General features: G+C 39.6%; 2 protein-coding genes across 8 annotated transcripts in view; one reads left to right on the top strand and one right to left on the bottom strand.

Annotated features, from left to right (window-relative positions):
* The window catches only part of PHF21A (PHD finger protein 21A), a 129457-nt gene extending 121557 nt beyond the window's left edge, over nucleotides 1-7900 (top strand). For all 6 annotated transcript variants that reach the window (XM_087720136.1, XM_087720143.1, XM_087720139.1 and 3 more), the window contains one exon: nucleotides 1191-7900. In XM_087720136.1, the coding sequence (XP_087576262.1) occupies nucleotides 1191-1445 (255 nt within the window). In that variant the 3' untranslated portion in view covers nucleotides 1446-7900. The remainder of the gene's footprint in view (nucleotides 1-1190) is intronic.
* Nucleotides 7901-9452: 1552 nt separating this feature from the next.
* The window catches only part of LARGE2 (LARGE xylosyl- and glucuronyltransferase 2), a 33410-nt gene continuing 18729 nt past the window's right edge, over nucleotides 9453-24133 (bottom strand). For both annotated transcript variants that reach the window (XM_087720113.1, XM_014060284.2), the window contains exons 6-15: nucleotides 23901-24072; nucleotides 21497-21601; nucleotides 20259-20371; nucleotides 19671-19796; nucleotides 19346-19492; nucleotides 18815-18978; nucleotides 16592-16870; nucleotides 15754-15900; nucleotides 14317-14512; nucleotides 9453-14212 (exon numbers count right to left, since the gene is read on the bottom strand). In XM_087720113.1, the coding sequence (XP_087576239.1) occupies nucleotides 14015-14212; nucleotides 14317-14512; nucleotides 15754-15900; nucleotides 16592-16870; nucleotides 18815-18978; nucleotides 19346-19492; nucleotides 19671-19796; nucleotides 20259-20371; nucleotides 21497-21601; nucleotides 23901-24072 (1647 nt within the window). In that variant the 3' untranslated portion in view covers nucleotides 9453-14014. The remainder of the gene's footprint in view (nucleotides 14213-14316; nucleotides 14513-15753; nucleotides 15901-16591; nucleotides 16871-18814; nucleotides 18979-19345; nucleotides 19493-19670; nucleotides 19797-20258; nucleotides 20372-21496; nucleotides 21602-23900; nucleotides 24073-24133) is intronic.

Raw genomic sequence — 24133 nt, 5'->3', positions numbered from 1 at the left:
GGTAACTCACTCGCATGTATGATGCACTCTTTTAATTTGTTATTTTCTTTCAAACTCAGCAAAGTTTATCAACAAACATGTTGGTTATTTGTATACTATTCAGTTTCAAATTCTGTTTTATGTTTTTCAATTTCAATTATTTTTTATCTACCTTAAGTCTCTTAATTGTGCATGTGAAAACCATTGGATGCTAAATTATGATATTCTTTTGTATAGAATTTTATTTTCTTGGACAGATTGTTCCTGTTGGATCAAGATGTGTATATGGTAAATCAGAAATATGCCACAGATAGACAGAAAGAAATTTCAGCCATTCAAAGAGAAGAATTTGGTGTTTAACTTGCTTTTTAAAATTGAGAACCCAAGACTGATTATTTCACATTACTAAATGTGGTATTTTTCTATTGTTATCTATAGTACAGCATAAACATACACTATATTGCCAAAAGTTTGGTCACCTGCCTTTACTCGCATATGAATTTACTGTAAGTGACATCCCATTCCTAATCCATAGGGTTCAATATGACGTCGGTCCACCCTTTGCAGCTATAACAGCTTCAACTCTTCTGGGAAGGCTGTCCACAAGGTTTAGGAGTGTGTTTATGGGAATTTTTGACCATTCTTCCAGAAGTGCATTTGTGAGGTCACACACTGATGTTGGATGAGTTTAGTGGCCTACCACTTTGTGGCTGAGTTGCTGTTGTTCCCAAACATGTCCACATTCTTATAATACAGCTGACAGTTGACTGTGGAATATTTAGGAGCGAGGAAATTTCACTGGATTTGTTGCACAGGTGGCATCCGATCACAGTTCCACGCTGGAATTCACTGAGCTCCTGAGAGCAACCCATTCTTTCACAAATGTTTGTAAAAACAGTCTGCATGCCTAGGTACTTGATTTTATACACCTGTGGCCATGGAAGTGATTGGAACACCTGATTCTGATTATTTGGATGGGTGAGCAAATACTTTTGGCAATATAATGTAGCTTTAAATCAATTGTACATAGAGCTACGTGCAAGCAAAAATGTTTTTTAAAGATCTTTCCATAAATGTAAGTCCATTTCAGCTAAATGCAGTTAGTTCTGCACACCACTTTCACATTTTGCTTTCTTTCTTTTTTTTTTTTGTGTTAGTTAAGACTTTTTCAGCCGTGTACTCACTAAGATTTACGTTCTGTTTCACTTCAGAAATGTATGGAAATGAAGAACACAATCCTGGCAAAACAGAAGGAAATGCACAGTTCACTGGAGAAGGTAAAACAGTTAATTCGCCTCATCCAAGGCATCAACCTTTCCAAATCCATAAACTCTGAGGGCAGTTCAGCAGCCATTTCCAATGGCATGGACTCCGCCAGTAATGTGACAGCTGCCACCTCCACCCCAGCATCTTCCCCCTCCCAGAGCTGCATGGTGAACTGTAAGAAGGGCAATGAGACTAAATAACAGAGCACAATAAGAAGGAGCCAGAGGAGATGGCAGCAAAGCAGAAGAACATAACATCCTCTAGTAAAGGAAATGGATTTCTTCTGGAAAGTACAAGAAACTCTTTAGTTCCAGAAAGAGTGCGAAGATGCTCGTGCCGGGCGGCACTAAGTTTGCCAATTGATCCTTCTTATTCTGTGTGTACGTGCAAAGTTTGGACCATGTTACATGAATAGTGCCAGCTGGAGGTTCTTAGCCAGCATCATGCCAAGTTAAATAAGATATTTACTCTCTATATTTTACACCAGAGTGTGCCTGCAGCAGCCTCCACAGCCACTATAGGTTTGTTTTTTATTTTTATTTGGGGGTAGGGAGCAGGGAGGAGCAGGTTTCAGACCTTATCTATAGACCAGTTTTTGTTTAGCTAGGGGAACTTCAAATCCAAAGAGCCTGTGGGCTTTTCCTGTTTCTAAATTGTCCATTACTACTAAACCAAAAATGCAAAAATAAGAATTAACAAATCCTAGTATCCTAAAAGGGGATGGGGAAGGGGAGAAAAACTTATCCAGTAAGCAGTATTTACAACTGTTTTTTACAGAAAACACAACAAAGGATGAGGAAAGATTTTTCAGTAAGTATCCAAAAGGCTGAAGATTACTAGACTGGCAACTTAGGGTTGTCCCCCCCCCCTCCTTTCTCTCTCTTAATGCATTCAGAAAATATATTCAAATGCAAATAAAATGCATTGTTGATTTAGTTGCTACATTAAGAAGGAAGCTTTTACTGAGGTAGGGAAGGAGACTAACATGATCAGCCTGCGTTTTTTGTAAAGCAGGCCATGAGTGAAAAGATTTTTTTTTCTCTTTTTGGTACATTTGTCCAGCAAAAACAGTATCCCAAACAGCACAGCACATGTCCCTAATGTATTGCCCAAATAGGTAAAATACCTATTTCCTTTGTTCCTTTCTCTTTTGGTTACAAATGTAAGGAATATAAAAAAACTCTTTTTTTCAGGCTGACAGTCCAATAAAAAGGTAGATGGGACCTTGCATGGTATAGATTAGAAGTAATAGTGTCAGTGAGATACAGTGAGTCTTTGTGAGTCCGTGTGTCATCGTTTTGGGCACTGTTTTTTATGCAAGGGCAAATCTTTGTATCTGGGGAAAAACAACTTTTTTTAAATTAAAAAAAGAAAAAAGATATTGAGGTCTTCCTAGTGTTACTTAAAATAAGATCAAGGTAAGAAACATTGTAAAAAAATTACAAAAGTGCTATTTGTTTCCTAAACAAGTGATTTCTATTAAAAAGGTGTCAGAACTGGAGTAAATTCTGTGTACTTAGATTTTTTTTAAAAAAAACAACAGATTTTATTTCTGGTATTGCCATAATGCTGTGGTTTCAGTTTGAAAATACCTTGGGGTGGATATCTTGATATTTGTCATGCCATTGAAAACAGCCTTCACGATTAAAACTGAATCTGAGCTGAAACCATTTTTTAAACTAAGGGGATTTCTTCTCTGTAAAAGCACAGAGAATAGCATTGACAGCATTAATCATTTTTATTCTATTGCAATATAGCACCTAAGCTGAGGGAATAACACCTCTTATCTTACTTTTTAAGATACTTGTCAAACTAATCCTGCAATGATCAAAAGGCTGATGCTGGACATCAAATCTGTAAGCCTGAAATAGCCAGTTTTGTATATATCAGTGCAATCATCCAACATGTTTTTGGTGGCAGAACTCATGTCACTAAATCATGACAATGTTGGCCCAAACATTATCTGGATACATGTTAGCAGAACTCTTATTTCTGCTAATCATTAATGATACAGGTGCGCTTATTTACATTAAAGATCTATGCATCATTATGCACTTTATTTGTACACTCATTTCAAGTTTGCTAGTTATTGTGGCTGCTCTGTTCTTTTGGGGGATTTCATTCTTGTCCCTGAAGCTTCAATCACTTTTAGTTAGGCTTCTTGCTTTTAGAGCCCAGCAACTGATGGTTTATTCTCAAGTTAATTAGTGAACAATAAGAAAAAAATCCTGTCAAACAGAACTTGCTTTACATTTGAAAATGTCAGGGTTAACTGTCATCTCTTGATATTTTGTAGTGAAGCTAGCATATTTCCAAAGATTATAAATCATTAATGAGTATAAATGAAAAACAGACACTCAGATTGACAGATGCTCTGAGTATACAATATCATCACAAGAATGCACAGAGCAAATATTACTAGAAACACAAGTTTATAAATTTTGTGTCTTAGTAAGCCAACCAGTTAATAAACCATTTCATATTATTGCCTGCCTGGGATGTTTTAGCAAGCAAGATTACATGTGTGATGAGTTGAATTTGACTTTACAGGTTGCAAGCTTTTAGCCCTGTGTTAAGACAACTTTTAGAGAAAAAGGAATCAGTGAAACCCAGTTTATCTGCTGATGGTAGCAAACAATATCTTAAATATTAGTTACTGTATTCCCATTTTCTGGGTCCCTGGATCATGAGTTCACTTTGAATTCACTGGAGTTTGGTAGCCATTGTCACCTCCTGTCATTCAGAGGGAAATGGAATAAATGCAGAATTACTCTTCCTGCTCAATGTGACTTAGTGACTGAAGCTGTGATCCCATGGCAAAGTTATTCTCTTCCTTTATATGCTGTAACAGGGGTGTCAAACTTGTGTCATCACAGCACAGTCACATGATTTATCGGGACTTCCCCCCTTTGCTAAACTGGGTGTGGGCGTGGCCAGCGCATGGCACACCTGACTTGCGGGCCGCAAGTTTGACAGCCCTGCTGTAAATTATGAATAACAAATTTTTGAATCAGTGCCTCAGGAAGCAAGGGCAACTTCTTGTTTATAAAGAAGCATAAAAAAGTGTTGGGTTCCAGTTTTATAATTGTATGAAGGATATGATTTCTTGAGGCAAGTCTCCCCTGTACTAAAAATCTGTTTTGGATTTATTCTGATAAAATGAATAAATCTTTTGTCTTCTGACTACTAGGATTGCGATCTAGCACTATTTGATATTATGAATAAGGCTGTTGTAAGTTTATCATTCTGCAATTTTATACATGCATACTTTTCTTTGCGTCTCCTGTCCTGGCAATGTAACCAGTTAAGATGAAGGGAAAGAGAGGAAAGCAATCATTAGCAGGTTATTCTGAAATCTCAGTGTCCAGAAACAAAATGTTGTTAATAGATTTGAATTTTGAAAATTGAGCACAAATTATAAAATAAAATTTGGACTTTATAGAAGGATTGTTCCATATTTACAGAATGGATAAAGATTTTATTGAACAAAAAATGTGCAATGATGTAATGAATGTTAGATTTTCTTCAATGCAAGGGGTTGCTCTCAAAATATAAGGGAACCTCAGAAAAGACAACATTTCTTGTTAGATAAGATTTCCATTGTAAATTATTTTATTAGATAGAATTACCACATTCAGTGTTTCTGATAACACTTCATGTCAGCACTGTGTCAGAGAAATATTCAAAAACATCATTAGAATTAGGAGAAACCATGCTTATGGTTGCTACTGGCTTACAATTAATCTTGGTTTCCTCCTCCATCATTTTCTACAGCCTCTACTCAGTGCCACATTGGCTGTTTATATCTTGTCAGCTGTATTGGTGTATCACAATACATTCTCTTATAAATGTGTGGTGCTGTATATCATGAAATTCAATGTGAATGTGTGAGGAAGTAATTTGGAGTTAAATATTTTGATTTATATTGTAAAAAAGAAAGAAAGATGGGCTGGTCCTTTGTGGGACTTGATGCAGTTAATCTACTGGAAAATTGTATCAAATAATTGTGCAAACACAGATTTGTGATGCAGCTGTAGACCAGCAACATGCTTCCCCTTGGCTTAATATTGTGATTCCCCTTATTTTAAGATTTTGATCCTATTTAATCCATTGATTTCCTTCAAAATGTGAACACACAGCAAAGCATTCTTGCAGTCATTCTACAATCTTTTTCTTTTTTAAAAAGTTCCTACTTAAGAGGTGTGCTCTTGATCAATTCAGAATTGCAATATATTGTTAATGTATGACCCCTGCTACAAATCCTACCATGTTTCCCTGAAAATAAGACAGTGTCTTATTTTCTTTTGACCCCCAAAAGAAGCGCTTGGCCTTATTTTTGGGGAGGTCTTATTATTTTTGAGGTGCAGGAGGCGGTGAGCGTGGTCACCACGTGGCTGCTCTGTGTTGCAATATTTTCAGGAAGGGATTTTTTTCAGGGGAGGGCTTATTTTAGTGCATGCGCTCAAAAGCCTGATTAGGCTTATTATCCAGGGAGGTCTTATTTTCAGAAAAACAGGGTAGGATTATAAATTATGTTCCCCTTTATAGTTGTTTTATTTTCTCCCCCCTCCTCCACAAAGCAACTCAACTCTGAAAATGAGTGAAAGCAAGAAGGTCCCACAAGTGGATTTGGTTCAGAAAAAACAAATATGCCTCATAAAAAGGGGCTTGATTCCCTCCTCCATCTCCAACTGATTTAAGTAGTGTTGTGTAAAACATGAAGTTATGCTATATTCCTGGGCTCTACCAATGTGATATAGTTGACCACAAAAGCAGGATGGCCTAGTTCTTTCCCAATGTGTCTTCCCATTAACACATGATCATAAGACATAACACATGATAAGGTTCTGTAATATTCTTCAAATATTGATAAATGTATTGCATATCTAAGAATGGATAACTGGCTGTTGTTTTATGTACATGCCTTGCCATTTTTTAGGGTAGCTCTACGCAGCTCTTCCATTTTTAAAAATCATGATATTTAGCATTAAATATCTCCCTATCTCTCAACACTTATTCTACCTCAGTTAATCTAAGGTCTCCTTTGTGAAATACAAGATCTTTAACATGAACAGTTGGGGTTACATGTCACACAAAGCCATAATATGATTTTTGGCATACTGTATACAAATCAGACATTATGATGTACTCAGCAAGATTTGGTTTAGCCTGAAATATGAACCCTGCTAAGGAGTCAGTTCTACTCTACATAGAACCATAAATAACTGTCTTCAAACAAAACTTAAACACTTGGGAGGAAGCAGTGACAAGCATGTTAGCTTTGTCTCTCTTCTGTAATCCTTTTCACCACTCTTTATGTGTAGAAGACTCCTGAGATGCTCCTCTTACCCATAAAGGCTTTCCATGCCATTTAGAACCCTGATTTAAAATCACAAAGGAGTCTTTCCTTTGCAGATTTCCCTCTAAATATTGAAGGTGATAAAAGCAATGATTTGGGGTATTTACATTTGCTGTATATATCCTTTAGATATTGCTCTTTGGAAACGGTTGCTGAGTTTTTAACTTTTATTTCTTTTCTCCAATATCTCAGTGATTTTTGTACATTGTAGTTGTGTATTTACATATCAGCCTTGATGTCAGGAACATGATAGCTGGATCGTCTTGTTGAAGCGTCTTGTTCTGAGAATCTTTTACTTCAGTAAGAAGTACACCAAACTTTTCTATTAACTGTTCTACTCTTTATTGTGGCATAAAGGTAGGTCTTGAGGAACAAGATACCCTTTTCATGATTGTATCCCTTAAAACACCAAGGAAAAATCCCATTTGTGCTCATTTGTATTATGAATATAAGGCCAACAGGAATTAAGCCAGGACTGAAATTTGGGTATTTAAATAAGAAACTCTTGGTTTAGTTTTTTTTTTAAAGGAATTAATAAATGCCAGTCTATTTAGGCTTCCTTGTCAAGTACCCATGATGTATTTAATGTTACATTGATTTGTATCTTATTTTGTAATTTACTCAATTTTGCAGTTAAGAGATATTCCTGCTGACTTCCCTATGAATCACCTGTGTATTTTTATTTTTAAGATCTTATAACAATACTTAATGATCATTGGAACAGGACTCCTTGCAGTAACTAGTGTGTGATAAAAAGTGGCTGACCTCACGGAAAACTCCATTTTTGCTTTTCCAGCAGTAAGTCTCCAGCCCTGTATATCCATCTTTGGAATCACATATAGGAACGCACAGTCTTATGCAGCCAGCAGTTGGCTGCTCCATACCATGCTGTCTATTCCTTTTGCAATGTACATTCCAACTAAACTCAACTACACTTGTACTGTCTCTGCAGCCCAGTCCTTATATCATTTGTAAGATTTTAAGTGAATTGAATGCAACCTGCTTCACAGATGGTCGCCCTGTGAATGGTATACAGATACATGACTTGGTTTAGCAAAGGATTTCGGTTTTGCTTTCTTTTTAAAAAAAAATTAAAATAAAAAAGAAATAGCCTGGTGCTCATAGTAATTTTTCAGTCTCTTTGCTGCCTTCTCTCTGTAGCCTTCCACTCCCTTGTGGGTTTGGTAACGTCATGTCTAGATTTTAGTCTATTAAACCGGGAAGAAAAAGAGGGTGCAGAATAAATGATCAATTTGTATTTATTTAACATTTTACTAAATAAAACAATAAAATCTATTGTCTCAAGTTTTGTTTGTCATGGGTATACCCCTGCTAACAGTCATGAATTAGGAGAAACAGCTTTTAAACTTGGCTTGTCAACGTAAACATGATTTTTTTCATGGGCACTTCCATTGAGCCTGCAAAAAGGATGCAGCTATTTAAGAAGTTCGTTACAGTTACTGTGATTCTTAAAGTGGCACCTTAATTTTAAACTTGCAATGGAATCCAAAACAAAAGTTGCTTTAATGAATGGCAAGAGACTATTACACTATTGTGAGGTTCGAAGTGTTTCTTTCAAATCATGTTTAAAACTGCACAGATCCAGTTTTTATAATTTCATGATAGATCCATCGAGTTTTAGGAGCTAGGTAGATGGAAGGCTATTTGTCTTGAGAGTTGGAGAAGTTTGCACAGCCTGTACGTATGCACAACTCATTTATCAACACTAACGCTGGTTTTCTACTTTTCAAATCTAACAAAGATTGTCTCTATCCTGTCTTGTATTCCCTTTTGTTGGGGAATCTAATTCTTGTTAGCTTTACTGTTGTGGTCTGACTACAATATTTTTGGCTTAGCTCCTTTTTCTAAACCCTTTTCCTTTACTACATCCTTATAAAGCACACGTGAAAAAAAAACTTATTTAGCTATATAGTACTGTTTCTGCAGTGTTTATTTTTATGTTTACTTATGTACCCAACTAATTGGAGAATTCCCCCACCCCCATATTTTCTTGTTCACAATTCTTACATAAGATTTTTGCCACTCATTTATTATATAATTCATGTTTTCCTTTCTAATCTCTTACAAAATTTGGAAAAAAAAATCATAGCTCTTCAGCAGAAGAATGAGTGATGAACAACTTTAAAGGACACCATAAGTAAAAGCTTGTTTTCTGCATCTCTATTTCCTTGTCAAAACAGTGTTGTATTTGGGAGTGGATGTTTTGTTTTATCCCAATTAAACAGTGACCTAAAATGGCTTTTTTTGGGGGGAAACAATATACAAAAGCCTAAAATTTGGTGGCTCAGCTCCCCATATTTTATATACACATGGCACATTAGAAGCACCTGCCATTTTGAAAAGATTGGGCATTGGGCTGATATCAACTAGGCTGCTGTTATTGCCCGTGGTTTAAGGCAGCATTCTGGGAATAGCATCATCTTGGAGACAGAATTTCCCATGCTTTCCTAACCTGTGATTCCAGCTGCTCTCACTAGTTCAAGAACAGGCAATTTATGTTGCCACAGATAAACTTCTCCTTGCCACCAGCCCTGGCCAGCAGTGTAATGTGGGCAAATGAATGATCACCCTTTTCCCCATTATTATTTAATTCTTCATATTTTTGATTTCTGTTCTGTCTTGCCTTAGGTTTAGCACTAATGCATTAATGAAGTAGGAAAACTGAACAAGGATAACTTAATACACAGAGCTCTCTATGCAGCAAAACCTACCAGATTTTCTCAAGAAAAAATGGATTTTTTTTTACTATTTGTTGCTTCAATCATCATTTAGTTCAGGGTTCTTTCGCAAGAAATAATCACAAAATTCCAATCAGAGGCTTGAAAAGTAATTTCTAAAAACTTTTATTTTATTTTTTAAAAAAGGACAAGAAATACAACCAGTTCTCTATATTTTCAACTTGGACTAGGATCAATATTTATACGACTCCACCTTAAATTAGGATGGAACACTTCAGTCCCATTACTTTTACATTCCAGTTTAATATCAGAAAAATCAGAAGAAACAGCCTAGCAGCAGAAAGTACTGGAGATGCTCCAGAACACAAAGATAAAAAGGAACTGTTAGAAAATTCAAGACACACAATTTACATGTAGTGAGAAATCAGTTTAAATTATATAAATAGTAACTGAAGAACCAACTCCTTGTGATCCAGTGTTTCATAACTATGAACAAGTGCTAGGTTGAAGCTGCTCCCAACACACAATCCAGTAGAGCATTCATTAAAAGCACATTGTTATAAGGGTTGTGCAATCTTTGGATCTGATTCAGAAGATGTGCTTCAGAATACACAGCAGTACAAATATACTGTGACTCAATAAAACAGTTATTTCTGTTTCCAGGAGACTTCTGCAGATACATGATCCTGAGGACAATGCTGTTTTAATGAGTGGAAGATACTTTACATTCCAAATCTCTTCTTTTTAATAACATTTAAAGTACTGCAAGCCAAATGTTTACCATCTTGGAACTCGTAGGTTTTTCCAATCAAAAAACGGATTTTCTTTGATTTTTGAATATGATTTTTTTGATCAAATTCCCTAAGCATCTATACAGGTGACAGTGTGCAGGAAAAGATTTCCAAGACTGCAAAGATTCAGCTGCCTAAAAGTTGAAACTCTAGCTCCATCCCTGAGGCAGGGAACTCTGTTGTAATTTAGGGATGGGAAATACGAAAGGCCTTGGATGAACTTCACCTTCCTTCATGGAGAGGAGAGTTTGCTTGGCAGTGCTGAGCATTAAATTACAGCTGCACTAAGGTGATTTCGTGAGTGCAGAAGTCAAATAGAGCTGTGTGGCATAACGGCCCAACCACCTCTCTTAGATGGCGGAACAATGAAAAGAGGCAACAGAAAGGAGACTTTACTTCAAAAATACCTTCTTAAATTTTTCAAAAGCATTTGCTTAGCCAAGCCTAATTCAAAAATTCAGTACAGGTAGGCCTCAACGTAACAACCAAATTGAGCTCAAAATTGATGTTGCTAAGTGAGAAATTTGTTAAGTGAGTTTTGCTCCATTTTATGATCCCCCCCCCACCACATTTGATAAGTGAATCACTGCAATGGTTAAATTAGTAACCACGGTTATTAAGTGAATCTGGCTTCCCCATAGACTGTGTCAGAAGGTCACAAAAGGGGATCACATAACCAGGACACTGCAACTGTTGTAAATATGAGCCAGTTGCCAAGCGGCTGAATTTTGATCACATGACCACAGGGATGCTGCAATGGTCATAAGTGAAAAAAAAGCTCATGCCACTTTTTTCAGTACTTTTGTAACTTCAAATGGTCACTAAGTGAACTGTTGTAAGTCGAGGACTACCTGCATTACAGTGGTGCGTAAAAGTTCATGAAATCTTGAATTCTCAATATTTCTGCATAAACATGGATCTAAAATGTCTTCTAGATCATCCTACACACTTCCTAAAATTAGATAAGAACACAATTAAGAAATGAATTGAAAATATTTGCTCATTAATACATTGAGAAAATGATCCAAATCTACATATTTGTGTGTGTGGAAAAAGTGTATGAAACTCCAGGACACAGGTGTCAAACCCATACCGTCACATGATGTATTGTGACGTTTTCCCCCTTCACAGAGTTGGGGTGGGTGTGGTCTACGCGTGACGCATCCTGTCCGCAGTCCGCCAGTTTGACTCTAGAATGCTCAGTTTATTTGAAGAGACAAATAAGAGTCAGGAGGTCAATATAATGATAATCAGGTGTGAGCATGGGAAGTTCTACCTTATTAAAAAAAACAATTCTATGATCTTCACAGCACAGGGTTGTAGAAGTGTGTCAGGGCTCAAACAAAAGATTTCTGAAGACTTTCAAAAAACAGTTGTTGATGCTCACCTGACTGGAAAAGATTACAAAACTATTTCCAAAGTTTGTATTTCACCAGTCCACTATCAGGCAGATGATATGGAGGCAACTATTGTTACCTTCCCCAGGAGTTGTTGACTAAGCATCATCCCAAGGGCAAGGTGTGAAATATTCCAGGAAGTTTCAAAGAGCCCCCAGGAAACACCTAAGGAACCATTAGATAAAAGTGGTATATATGGCAATGTTGTAAGGAGAAAGCCACTACTCTCAAAAAGAAAATAAAACAAAAACTCTGCCCCTCTACAGTCTGTGGAAGACCACATGGATAAGTCAAAGGCTATTGGAAGAACGTTGTGTGGATGGATGAGATCAAAACAGAAACTTTTTAGCTTGTATGAAAAGTGTTTGGCAAAAGGCAAATGCTGCATTTCAGCATAAGGATTTTAACCCATTTGTGAAATGCAGTGCTGGTATCAGGCTTGGGCCTCCTTTACTGCTTTTAGACCAGGATGATTTGCCATCATTGATGGAACTATAATTCTGAACTATAACACCAAATTATATAAAAATTGTCCCTGAACTGAAGTTCATGGATCATGCAGCAAGATGATGACCCATGACATAAAAATTGTAAAGTAAAAATAGGATTAAAGCAGAAGAAAGTAAATGGTTTAGAAGGGCAAGTCAAAGCCCTGATTTCAATCATATAAAAACGTTGTGGGGAAAAAACTGTACAAAAAACAAATGGTTGTGGAAGGATCCAAAATAGGCAACTCATGCAAGGAAATCTGTCGACAACCCTAAATTAAACCTGTTTCATAAGGAGGAATGGGCTAAACTTCCACTAGTACAGTGTGTAGTACAGATCAATAGTTGTTGAAAATGTTTAGTTGCAGTTACTGCTACCCAGGTTTGGCTGGAGGGCATGATAGCAATAGCAATAGCAGTTAGACTTATATACCGCTTCATAGGGCTTTCAGCCCTCTCTAGGCGGTTTACAGAATCAGCATATTGCCCCCAACAATCCGGGTCCTCATTTTACCCACCTCGGAAGGATGGAAGGCTGAGTCAACCCTGAGATTTGAACTGCTGAACTAGTAGTCAGCTGAAGTAGCCTGCAGTACAGCACTCTAACCACTGCGCCACCTCGGCTCATGATAGCTACTGAAAGCAAACTTTCGCACTCATTTGTCACATATAAATATGTAGTTTTGGGTCACTTTGTTCAATAAACCAATGAATCTACTATATTTTGACTCATTCATTTAATTGGGGTACTTTTTATCTTCTTTTAGGAGTTGGGTGGAGAACAGATAACATTTTAGCTCATATTTACATAGAACTATTGAAAATTCAAAAGCGTTCACCATTTTTAAAGCATCACTGTATATGGCATAAAGCATTACTTTATGCCATATATTCTCAACAAAATATGTAGTATGGATTTCTTTTCACTTAATCATTTTCCCCACATGACATATGGTTTTTATTTAAGAATATGGTTAAGCACAGAAAGCTCTTCAATCAAATGGCCATAGCTAAACAAATAAGAAAGAAACAGAATAGTTTCTCTTGCAAAAGCTGAGAAATATTCAGAGGCAGGTAGGAAAAGAAAGAAGATCAAACATTAACATTAAGTGAATTGTCTTGCTTCAAATTTGATTTTCAGGGAAATGCCAAAAATGAGAAAGGGGATGAGGCGAGAAATAAGATCTGAGGAGTCCTTGGTGCTCTCTGAGTTTGATTGTTTTCTTGCAGATGTTTCATTATCCAAACTAGGTAACATCATCAGAAGTTTACCTAGGATCCCCATTCAGTTTCCATAGTGGCCAACTGATACGTATAAAAAAGAAACTTGTGTTACCCAACAACAGGTTTTAGAAGTAGATTGCTTCTGAAGGTCACTTGACAGTCCAAATCAATTATACTACTCAGAAATCTGGTGGGCTCCGTTCATGGATCCATTCAACTGAAGACTAAATAACCACCTGTCTGTTTAATTTGGACTCCTGCCCTGAACAGGGCAGCCCCTTTCAGCTCTATGATTTGAGCCATTCGAGCCGCTTCTCTTTTAAAATATGTTAAGAACAAAGGCTAGAGGACAATGGGCAAAGAGAAGACACTAGAAAACAGTAATGGCAGCCCTTGCTATTTGATAAACAGAAAGAGGGAAAAAATGCTACAATTATGAACAAAAATGTTCCTTTCCATCTTTGAATGTCGGTGAACACACTGTATTAAAACAATGGACGTGAGAAAGGGAAAGCACTTAAACCACACGTTTTCCCTCTCTTTTCCTCTGACTTCCTCTTTACAGAACAATCTGTAAAAAGAGGCAGATGCATACAAATGTAATTTGCCTAGTTAATCTGAGAATAGACTTTGCCACAAAATATAGCCCTGAGTGGCAGCCGTGGCTAAAATTCCATTCACAATCCAGGCGTAGCCGTACCATTAGGTCACCATAGCTAGGAGGACTGGGTTTCTGATGAGTCTGTCTCCAAGAGTTCTTGAGCCTCATCCATTTGCAGGTCACACGATCCTTTGGTATCCTGGTTGCCATTCATAAACTTCTCTCTGCAGTGAGGTATTTTAGTGCTGCCGCACCATACTTGCGGGACAGGTCCTGATGGAATTCTTCCCTCAGAGTCTGGAGGCAGTTCCGATAGCTACTACTCTGGCGGAATTTGGAGATGTCAAAACTAGGAGCGTGAGGCATATGGATCATGAAGGCGTTGGGCAAGACAAGCAGCTCATACTCCTGTGAAAAGGTAGGAAATGGCTGACAGGAAGCTATTCCCTTCAGCCCTGGTCTTCCTCAATAAAAAGGACAGACAGTGGACTGCTGAAAAGCCACATACTCACCTGAGCATCAAGCTCCATGATGTGAGACACCTTGTTCCAGCCAAAGCCTACAAACCGCTGGTCATAGAGGGGACAATCACGCCTTACTACAACGTAAGGCTCAAACTGTGGTTGCCAGTCCACTTGATACGGCACTGTGGCTGTCCGCCATTTGGCATAATCTGTTGGCGCATGACCCTGGGGCCACACGTGATACCTGTACAGAAAATATATACATCATTGGGAAGCACTAAGTGAAAATACTTCAATGTTGTTCCTATACTGAAAACTAAAAGATTGAAAAACAAGCTTAGATTAACCAGACTTCCTTATTACTTCTGTCAAAAGCCACACTTCTTGGATTGACACAAGATACGATGTTTATTTATTTATACAATTATTTACTAATCATTCACTTTCCAATGGGCTTAAAATGCCATACAATAAATATTGAACAACTAAAAATTCCCGACAATCCAATTAATGTCTTAGGACAGCTCTGTATGATCAGCATTCAAATGCTTTGCAAAATAAAAATGTTTTTCTGAAAATCAGGAGTTGGGCATGTTCCTTATTTTAGGATGCAAGGTGTTCCAAAGAAGGGCTACCCATGTGAGAGTATCACAGTCCCAATGAAACTGGCCTTATCTCAGGTCTTGTGCCTTTGCAAAAATAAAAGTGGGAGCACAAATATTCTAGGAAGAAAAATCCCAATTCAACTGTGCTGCTAAAGCTCAAATATTTCCCACTGAATTTCAGCAGAATTATGATTTCTTTTGAGGGTTCACAATGATTTGAGAATAAAGATGGACATTTTTTTTCTAAGCAAACCTCAGATGATAATGGAACATGGAACCAAGTTTCTAACCACTTAATTATTTAGGATGAATTGGATTGTATGGAAGAAGCAGCTTTTTTCCCTGATATATATCCATACATATTGCAGACAAAACCAATCATTTTTTTATGCCTTGAAACAAATGGAAGATAATGGGGGCGGGGGAGACCAAAACAGATTACCACACTCTAAAGTATCAATGGAAACCAAGCTATTAGCAGATTTATTTGAGAAAGAAAGAAAGGCAACGGAAGCAAAGTAATAAGGGATTTGTGGGGAGAGGGAGAAGGGGCAGAAATTGGGAAAAGAAAATGGTTTAAAAGATCAGAGAAATGCAGAGTAGGAAACAGTCATGAGAAATAAAAAAAAGTCTGAAAGGAAATAGTGCCAGAAAATGAGAGGGCTGAACGTAAGTTGAACTGGGAGGAGATATATTCATAGCCAGGGAAAAGAGCATTGAATTCATGTATCAGTTTCAAATAATCAGCTAAATATTGGTGCATAAACTACTGAAGAGAATTGTGAAGCTGGTTTTGCCCTTTAGTTGCTAAACATGATCCAGCAATTGTTTAACCCAACCTCTGGTTCTTGAAAATGGATCTTTGCTGATCAGCACTTACCTGAAAGTATAGAGGGAGCCCATGTCCAGCATGGTGAGCAGCTCCGCTTTGGATTTGGGAAAGTTGAGGCGGTAATGCAGAGTCTCAAACGCAGGCACTATGAGAGCTACCTTCTTTGGGGGCAGCTCCAGCTGCATGATGGAGGACCTAGAGACAAATGGCAAACAGAACATTTCAAGATGTCAACACTCTGGAGAGTATTAGGACTAACATATTTCTTAGCCTAAGGCCGTGATGATGAACCTATGGCCCGCGTGCCACAGCTGGCACGTGGAGCCATATTTAGTGGCACGCCAGTCGTCAGCTCTGGCACACATGCGTGCGCCGGGCAACTGATTTTCGACCTTCCGGTTGGCCCATTGGGGCCGTTGTTAGCCCTCCCCAGGCTTCAGGAAAGCGTCCGGAGCCTGGGTGTGTGTGTGCATGCATGCATGGAGGGGGTCACATGCACATGTGCAGATGGGTGGGGAGGATTGAATTGATGCAGGCACGCATTCGTGCGCAATAGCGTGCACACACACAATTTTGGTATGCCATAAGAAAATGGTTCGCCATCACTGGCCTAAGGAATACATTAGAATAAAATTAACATAGGAACTCCTCCGGGGTCAGTATGGCCAATAAAGCCAACTGTAACATCAGTGGAAAGAGGAAATGAAGAAGGCAACAACTTCTTCACAATGAAGAAATTTGACACCAGCTAAATGGGACAACTAAGACCTATATGGAGTGGCACTGAAGAAAAGACTAGGGACTTCACAATTTCTTAGATCTTTGGGAGACTCAGTTGAAAAACATATTGTTGCCTTGACCCACTTTGGACCTCAAGAAGACACACCTGAGATAATCATAGAGGCCATACATCGGCAGGAAATCAATGTCCATCAGAAAAACGTGGGAGGTCTGTGCATTTTTCAGGGCCATGTTGCGCAAGAAGTTGACTGGGTAAAACTGCCCTTCCTTGTATACAATGTGATAGGCAACATTCTGACGGTTACTCAGCACCTCCGATGCTTGAGCATAGCGTAGAAACTGCTGGGCCTCCGCATCAGACATGTACAAAGCCAGGCTAATGGGGCCTGTCCAGTGTTTACATATTGCCTCCAGCATCTGCAACCTGCAAAATCAATAAGAGAAATTGAGAGCATCGCATATTATCATTAGTCAACCAAAAGCTATAGAGCCCAGACATCCCAGCCCCACAAACCCTTCTGAAATACAATTTAAATGCTCTTTAGTTCCCAAATGTAATTTTGGTGATGTTCCAGCACTCCATTTTTAAAGTTTTGTTTTCTCCCATTCCTATTGCTTTGCCAATACCATGCCAGCTGTTGTCTACATTTGAATATAAAAATAACAGATACCTTAGAAATAGGTATTTCAGCAATGCTCATATTGCGACCAGCACAAGTATTTGTGTTCAGACAATCAGATTTTCTGTGATATTCCAAAAAAGTGCAATCAGCACTGTATCCTAAGACCAAAAACTATTTACACAAAATTAAAAATCAAATGTGTGTAGGAAATATCCTTGTTTTAATATTAATAATATTTTATCTTTGATTTTTAACAAGTAAACACATTTATAGTCTGTCTGGAGAGGACTGATTTTGTGTGGCCTCCGTGTCAGTGTCAAAACATGCTCTTTAAGCATGCTCTCCATCTAATTTGCACCACTAAACTCATTTAGTGACTCATGCAGACCTTTTGTTAATTGGGTCTAATCATTTCCCTTCCATAATTGTTTCTGTCCAGAAAACAGATTACTTTACAATTTTGGCTCATGTTAAGGGATGCAAAGCTAAAATCTCAGCATTCCCTAACAAAATAGTTTAAGGATGCCTTGATTCAAGAAGGGAACATCTAATGCAAAGGAAAGAGGTTAAAAGAAACATCAAATAGTTGAAGCAGGAATAGGGGGAATTAATTACTCTCCTAACCACTGTGAGCCTCCATGCTTTCCTAGTACCAAACTGATTGACCTTGGGAACCAATATAACAACCCTTAACTGGGCTTATGGGGCAGGGGGGAAATGAAGATTGAGCATATTAATCTGGTGTCCTCTGACAATGGGATTTACTACCATCACATGCAAAAGTCAAAAGGAACCTTGTAAACATTGCAGGCAAAATCATTTAGTACTGTGATGGCGAACCTATGGCATGCATGTCAGAAGTGGCACGCAGAGCCATTGGTCCAGGCACACAAGTCATCGCCTATTGCTCTTCTGGGTTCCAGTGTGCTGCCCAGCTGGTCTTCACGCATGCGGGAACGTTGGAAACTGGAAAAGCAGCCACCCGGCATGCACGTATGTGCCGGGCAGCTGTTCTTTGTTTCCAACATGCACATGTGCACCAGCCACCTAGTTTTCCGGTTTCTGGCATGCATGTTTGCATGAACACCAGCTAGCTGATACACATGCATGTGCCGGAAACTGGAAGATCCTCTTCCTGGCACGTGCATGCTCTTATTTCAGCACTCGATGCCAAAAAGGTTTGCCAACACTGATTTAGTATCTTGCCTTCCCTTATGATGGAAATACAAAATGGCCTATGTAGCCACATGATACATGATACATCAACTGGGCATATGCTACATCTATCTTTTTATCAAGACTTTCACTTTATGGACTATAGTTGCAATCTGATGCTATCTCAAGTATGATATTCTACTAAGGAAGGAAGGAAACAATAAAGTCTGGATATTTTAGTTTAAGATTTACATATCTTTCCCTCATGATTTTGAAAATAAAATAATATTGGACTCCAACCTTTGGTGGATCCCTTTGGGTTTAATCATTACTGGATACTGTTGGGTATCATATTAACCAAATAATTCTCAGCAAGCACGAGTGCTTATAAAACCATGTTATTAAAAATATTTGAAAAGCTGAAGGCTATTTTGCATATGCTGAGATTATAGTAAATTTTCTCACTTTGAAGCCAAAGTGCCATCTGAAAGCAACACAGTCTGATGGAATTCCACTACAGCATTGAAAGGAACACATGAACCATGTCTACACACCCTTCTGTTCCCCCTCCCCACCCACCAATCTCGTACCTGTCCATAGACAGCTGAGCTACGAGAGTTACATCTATTTCATCAGCCGACCCTGAAAAATCATATTGCAGGAAGAAGAGATGGACGCGGTGCTGAATCAGGCTTTGCCTCCGAAAATCATAGCAAGGATCGTCTTCATCCAGCTCTTCCAGAGCTTGCTGGAGCTAAAATTTAAACAGGAGTGTATTTGAGAAACAGAATGAGATCTCAAAATAAAACAGTTGGTCAAGAATGACATGTAACCACTGTGCATCTTTAATGTGCTATTGACTGTAGCACAGGCGAGCAACCTTCAAACAGCCCTCAGGTATTGCCCAAATAATTCAGAGGGTCCTGCTCATTTTTAGCTTGGCAGCAGTGATCAAGACAATGTGTTTGTTGTTGGGTTAATATAAGTTAATACAACCCTTCCAGTAATCCACATGGTAACTTCCTCCCCATCCATGGTTTCTCATATGCTGATTAAATTAGCTAAATAAATTAAAAATTTCTCAGTTTCAGACATAACAAGGAGATCAGGAAGCCTCTCACCTGGCCACTGGGCAAGCTGGGACAGCCAAACAGCTCTCTGCGCAACAAGTTCCCATCATACTCTAAGAAGGTCAAATAAAGGTTCCTAAAAAATTCCACATGCTTATTTTTGACTCGCAACTTCTTGGGAGAGTTCCAATGAATCACCTGAGGACAGAAAGGTAAAGTGACCAAGTCTAACACTTTCAGCAATAGACAGGCCTTCCCAGCACCCCCTTTGCCTAAACTACAAAATGCCGAAAGATTCAGCCAGATAGAAATCGAAGATTTTCCCAAGGTGACAAAAGGAGATCAGCAAAGTCTCAGCCAGGGAGGCACTGCTCACCTTAAGATCAGACACCTCGGTGTAGCATTGCTCTGAACGGGTATGGTCAGAGAGCTGGACATTCCAGAAGCAAGGGAGCCGGTACACAAGGGCTGGCTTTTGTTTGATCACCGCATTAAAGATGTCCTAGAAGAGAGATTGCAGTTGGCACACTGGGCACTCTGGAAGAGGAGAAAGCTCCAGGATAAAAGCAAGTGAGGAGTCACAGCAGAAGGAAACAAATTAGTCAAATGACAAGATCTAATCTTTCTCTGCCTACTTTGAAATGAAAGGCACATTGTGGGCCTAGACTAGTGGTTCCCAACATGGGGCCCATGCCCCACAGGGGGACAATTTGATTTTTAATGGGGGCAATTTGAACCTTATTAAAATCAAGTTAATGGCCTTTTTAGGATTCCTCGGTGTGAGTAGAGTTCACTTTTTGAGTAAAGTAAGAATTATATGTCACAGGGTGGGGGGGGGGGGATCAGGATTTTAAAGATGCTTAGGTGGAGCATGGCCAAAAAAAGTTGGGAACCACTGTCCTAGACTGAAAGGACAGTAAAACAACAACAACAACAACACACACACAAAACTAAGAACACTCGCCTGATCTGCCAGTGAGGTGGATAGCATATTCATGAGCTCTTGCTCAGCTGTCACCCGCCACAACTGCTCCCAACCAAGATGGCGCAAACGCTCCAGCAGCAACAAGATCACCCCTATGGAAGAGGAGACAATAACTGAGCCCTGAAAAATGTTCTTCATAATATTGTTCAATCTCTGTGGCTCCCCAAACTTATCCAAATCATGATGTTGTAGTGTTTATTTGTTTACCAAAATATTTCTATGCCACCGACACCTTATCCACTTACTAAGGCAACATTATCAGGGACCACATAAGACCCATGCTTTTGTTTAAAAATAAGCAGCTGACTGTCCTGGCAGTGGGAGAATTTTTAGCAGAATTACTGGATAGAATAATGATTCTCCTCTTTCTCCCGACTCTTAATCCCAGTTTATCATCGGCAATAGTCTTTCCCAACACACATGGAGAACATAACTGGAAGGATAAACAATAGGTAGGTTCTCATTTAGCGTCTGATCGTTTACTCATAGTTCACAGTTATGGTGATGAAAATGTAACTTTGCAACCAATCCTCACATTTATGACTTTCACACGTCTGTAAAGCAAAGGAAAGTTGAAGTAAGATCATCAGATAGTTATGATTTCACTTCAAAACTACTTCACTTAACAACCAAGTTGTTGTTAACTGTAACAGTAAAATGAGGACTACTTAAACATGTGATTCAAAGCTCACTTCTGGGCTGTCTATGCATCTATCCCAAAGGACTGGCTTGCATTCCTGTTTGAAGTTTAATAGTACACAACAAATTATGCCTTCCTAGCTCAGGGGGACGGGGTGGCTCAGTGACTAAGATACTGAGCTTGTCGATCAGAAATCCATAGCATCGCATAACTGAGTGAGCTCCCGTTACTTGTCCCAGCTTCTGCCAACCTAGCAGTTCGAAAGCACGTAAAAAATGCAAGTAGAAAAATAGGAACCACTTTTGGTGGGAAGGTAGCAGCGGTACATGTGCCATTGGCATTGAGTCATGCTGGCCACATGACCACGGAGACATCTTTGGACAGCGCCGGCTCTTCGGCTTTGAAATGGAGATGACCACTGCCCCCTAGAGTCGGGAACGACTAGCACATATGTGTGAGGGGAACCTTTACCTTTAGCTCAGCTAGATCATCACTGCTTACTCGTAGCCTTAAAGTAACAATAGTTGATATGTTAATTGTCCCATCTGAATAGACATATATCTGTTGTGAAGTGTACCTGTATTGAAGCCACGATCCAATGCTGGCCATGGTTTATGGTTCTTCCAGAGATTCCCCAGGTACCAATCACTTTGGTTTTCCACTAGTCCAATCACCTGTTTATCTGGATTAAAGATGACACCAATCAGATCCAGGGCAAGGAGTAGACTTTCCCCATTCTCACTGTACTAGACCCCAATAATTGATTCTCCCATTCCTTTTTTTTTTTTAACAATTTGGAAAAACAGCACAGCTGGATGGATTAGAAAACAAATCCATATTATTCCACCTTCCCATAAACCTGCTCAAACCACAAGGCCATTGAAGTAGTCCTCAGTTTATGACTATTTTCATTCAGCAGCTGTTCAAAATTATGACAGCACTTTAAAAAGTGAGTTATGACTGGCCCATAAGGTTACAGCTGCTACACACCCACTGCGGTTAAGTGATCAAAATCTGGTGCTTGGCAGGTCACACAACCAGTGGTAGGATTCCATTTTTTTATTACCGGTTCTGTGGGCGTGGCTTGGTGGGCGTGGCAGGGGAAGGATACTGTAAAATCTCCATTCCCTCCCCACTCCAGGAGAAGGTAACTGCAAAATCCCCATTTCTTCCCAATCAGCTGAAACTGGGGAGGCAGAGAATAGATGGAGGCGGGGCCAAACAGAGGTGGTATTTATCGGTTCTCCAAACTATCAAAATTTTGGTTACCAGTTCTCCAGAACTGGACAGAACCTACTGAATGCCACCTCTGCTTACAACCACAGAGGCACTCCCCCCCTCCTCCTTCCCATCTATGACCTTTTGTCTGGCCTGCACTATGGCACTCCTTAGAATCTGGGCAGGGTTGGTGCTGAAGTTAGAGGCCTGAAGCCTTCAGCAGTCTGTTAACTACCACCATCCCCTGCTGTTACTGGGAAATACCACCTCCAGTCTCATACCATTTCCAGCCACCCACAGCACAAAACCCAGCTGCCCCCACTGTCCTGCCACGCCCAGTTGCCCTCTTCCATCTTCCTCCTCCTGCTAATACTTTGCGAGACAGCTGTTGGCTACACCAGGCCTTCTTCCCAAGGCCACCAGCACTGTTTTTCATATTATGTGTCCCGTCCTTGTGATGCTTCAGAAAGCCTTTGGAAAGTTTGAGAGGTCTTCTGAATCATTGCAAGAATGAGGCACCTGCGGTTCTCTTGTGTACTCACAAGATCTGGGGAAGGTGGCCTCATGGGACCAGCAGCTGGCTTGCAAAATGCCAGGGTAGGCACTCTTCAGCAGCAAAAGAAGCACGAAGATGGCCAAGGTCAGCTGGGGTGGCAGAGTGCAGGGTGACAGGGGTCTTGGAGTTTAGGGCAGTGAGGGTGAGTGGGCTGGGGCATGCTGTACCGTGTTGCTGGGCAGCAAGTTTGCACTGTAATGTTGACACTTCCTGGGGCATGCTGATTTCACACTGCACTATAACTCAAGAGCTTCTTGCAGTCCCAGAGTTGTAACACACAAATAAGCCCGAGCCACACAATAGCAACAGTAATAGCACATAGGCTTAGATATTGCTTCACAGTGCTTTACAACCCTCTCTAAGCGATTTACAGAGTCAGCATATTGTCCCCAACCATCTGGGTCCTTATTTACCGACCTTGGAAGGATGGAAGGCTGAGTCAACCTTGAGCCTGGTGAGATTCGAACTGCCAAATTGCAGTCAGCAGAAGTAGCTTGCAGTACTGCATTCTAACCATTGCGCCACCAAGGCACAATTTATTCTTTCTCCAGCTTCCTTACATCCTCACACACCTTGCATTCTCTTTCACTGGCTACTCTAAGCTTGTGTTGCACTGCAATCATATGCAGCCAGCATTAGTCCTTCCAGGGCCTTCCCACTGTGGCACCCCCATGCTCCTTCCCTGGGATCTCTCCTCTTCCTGCTTAATGACCCATGCACCTGGAATTATGACGGCAACCAAAAGTGCTTGGACTGCCATTGCTTAACAATGTCGCCATGTGATATTGAACATCATTGAAGGAAGGAAATTCTGATCCCAAATGTGATTGTAAGTCAAGGACTACCTGTAGATTTTAAACTACTCTCCAGAGCAGATCACCAAATAATATAAACCAGATTGGCTACTTGGGAATCCTAAACAGAACTTCCAATTTATCTAGACAGCATCAGATTAGGGAAGAATAGTCTGAATTGTAGACACCTAAATGGCAAAATTGTGGATCTCAAGAACTTGTACCAGCTATATTGGCTATATACTGTATCAGTGCAGCATATTGATATATGAAGCATATTGATATATTAAACTTTAAACTTTAATGGTATTTGTATGCCGCCCACTCCCTAGGGACTCTACTGTATTCATCTTGGAGAGCCATAACTTCCATTCTGAGAAGATCTAAAAAAAATCCTCCCGTCTCTTACTTACCTGAGAACTTCCCAAAGATAGCCCACAACTCCGCAATGTCAGTAGCAAATGTGATGTCAGTATCAAGGACGATGACCTTGGAAAGGTCAGAGGGCAAAGCTTTCGTGAGTGTCAGCTTCATCAACCCATAGATTCCAGAGTAATGTTTGTTAGGGATCCAGGAAATGTCTGGCTGTAGCAAGGAGAGAGAAAGACACGGAGGAATAAAATGGCAAGATCACCTACTTAAGCTA

The sequence above is a fragment of the Thamnophis sirtalis genome, unplaced genomic scaffold (genome assembly GCF_051295495.1).
Source record: "Thamnophis sirtalis isolate CommonGarterSnake01/CBP01778 unplaced genomic scaffold, rThaSir2_p1.2 scaffold_1, whole genome shotgun sequence".
NCBI lineage: Eukaryota > Metazoa > Chordata > Lepidosauria > Squamata > Natricidae > Thamnophis > Thamnophis sirtalis.
The sequence above is the reverse complement of the archived record's forward strand: the minus strand, read 5'-3'. Positions and strand labels throughout refer to the sequence as shown.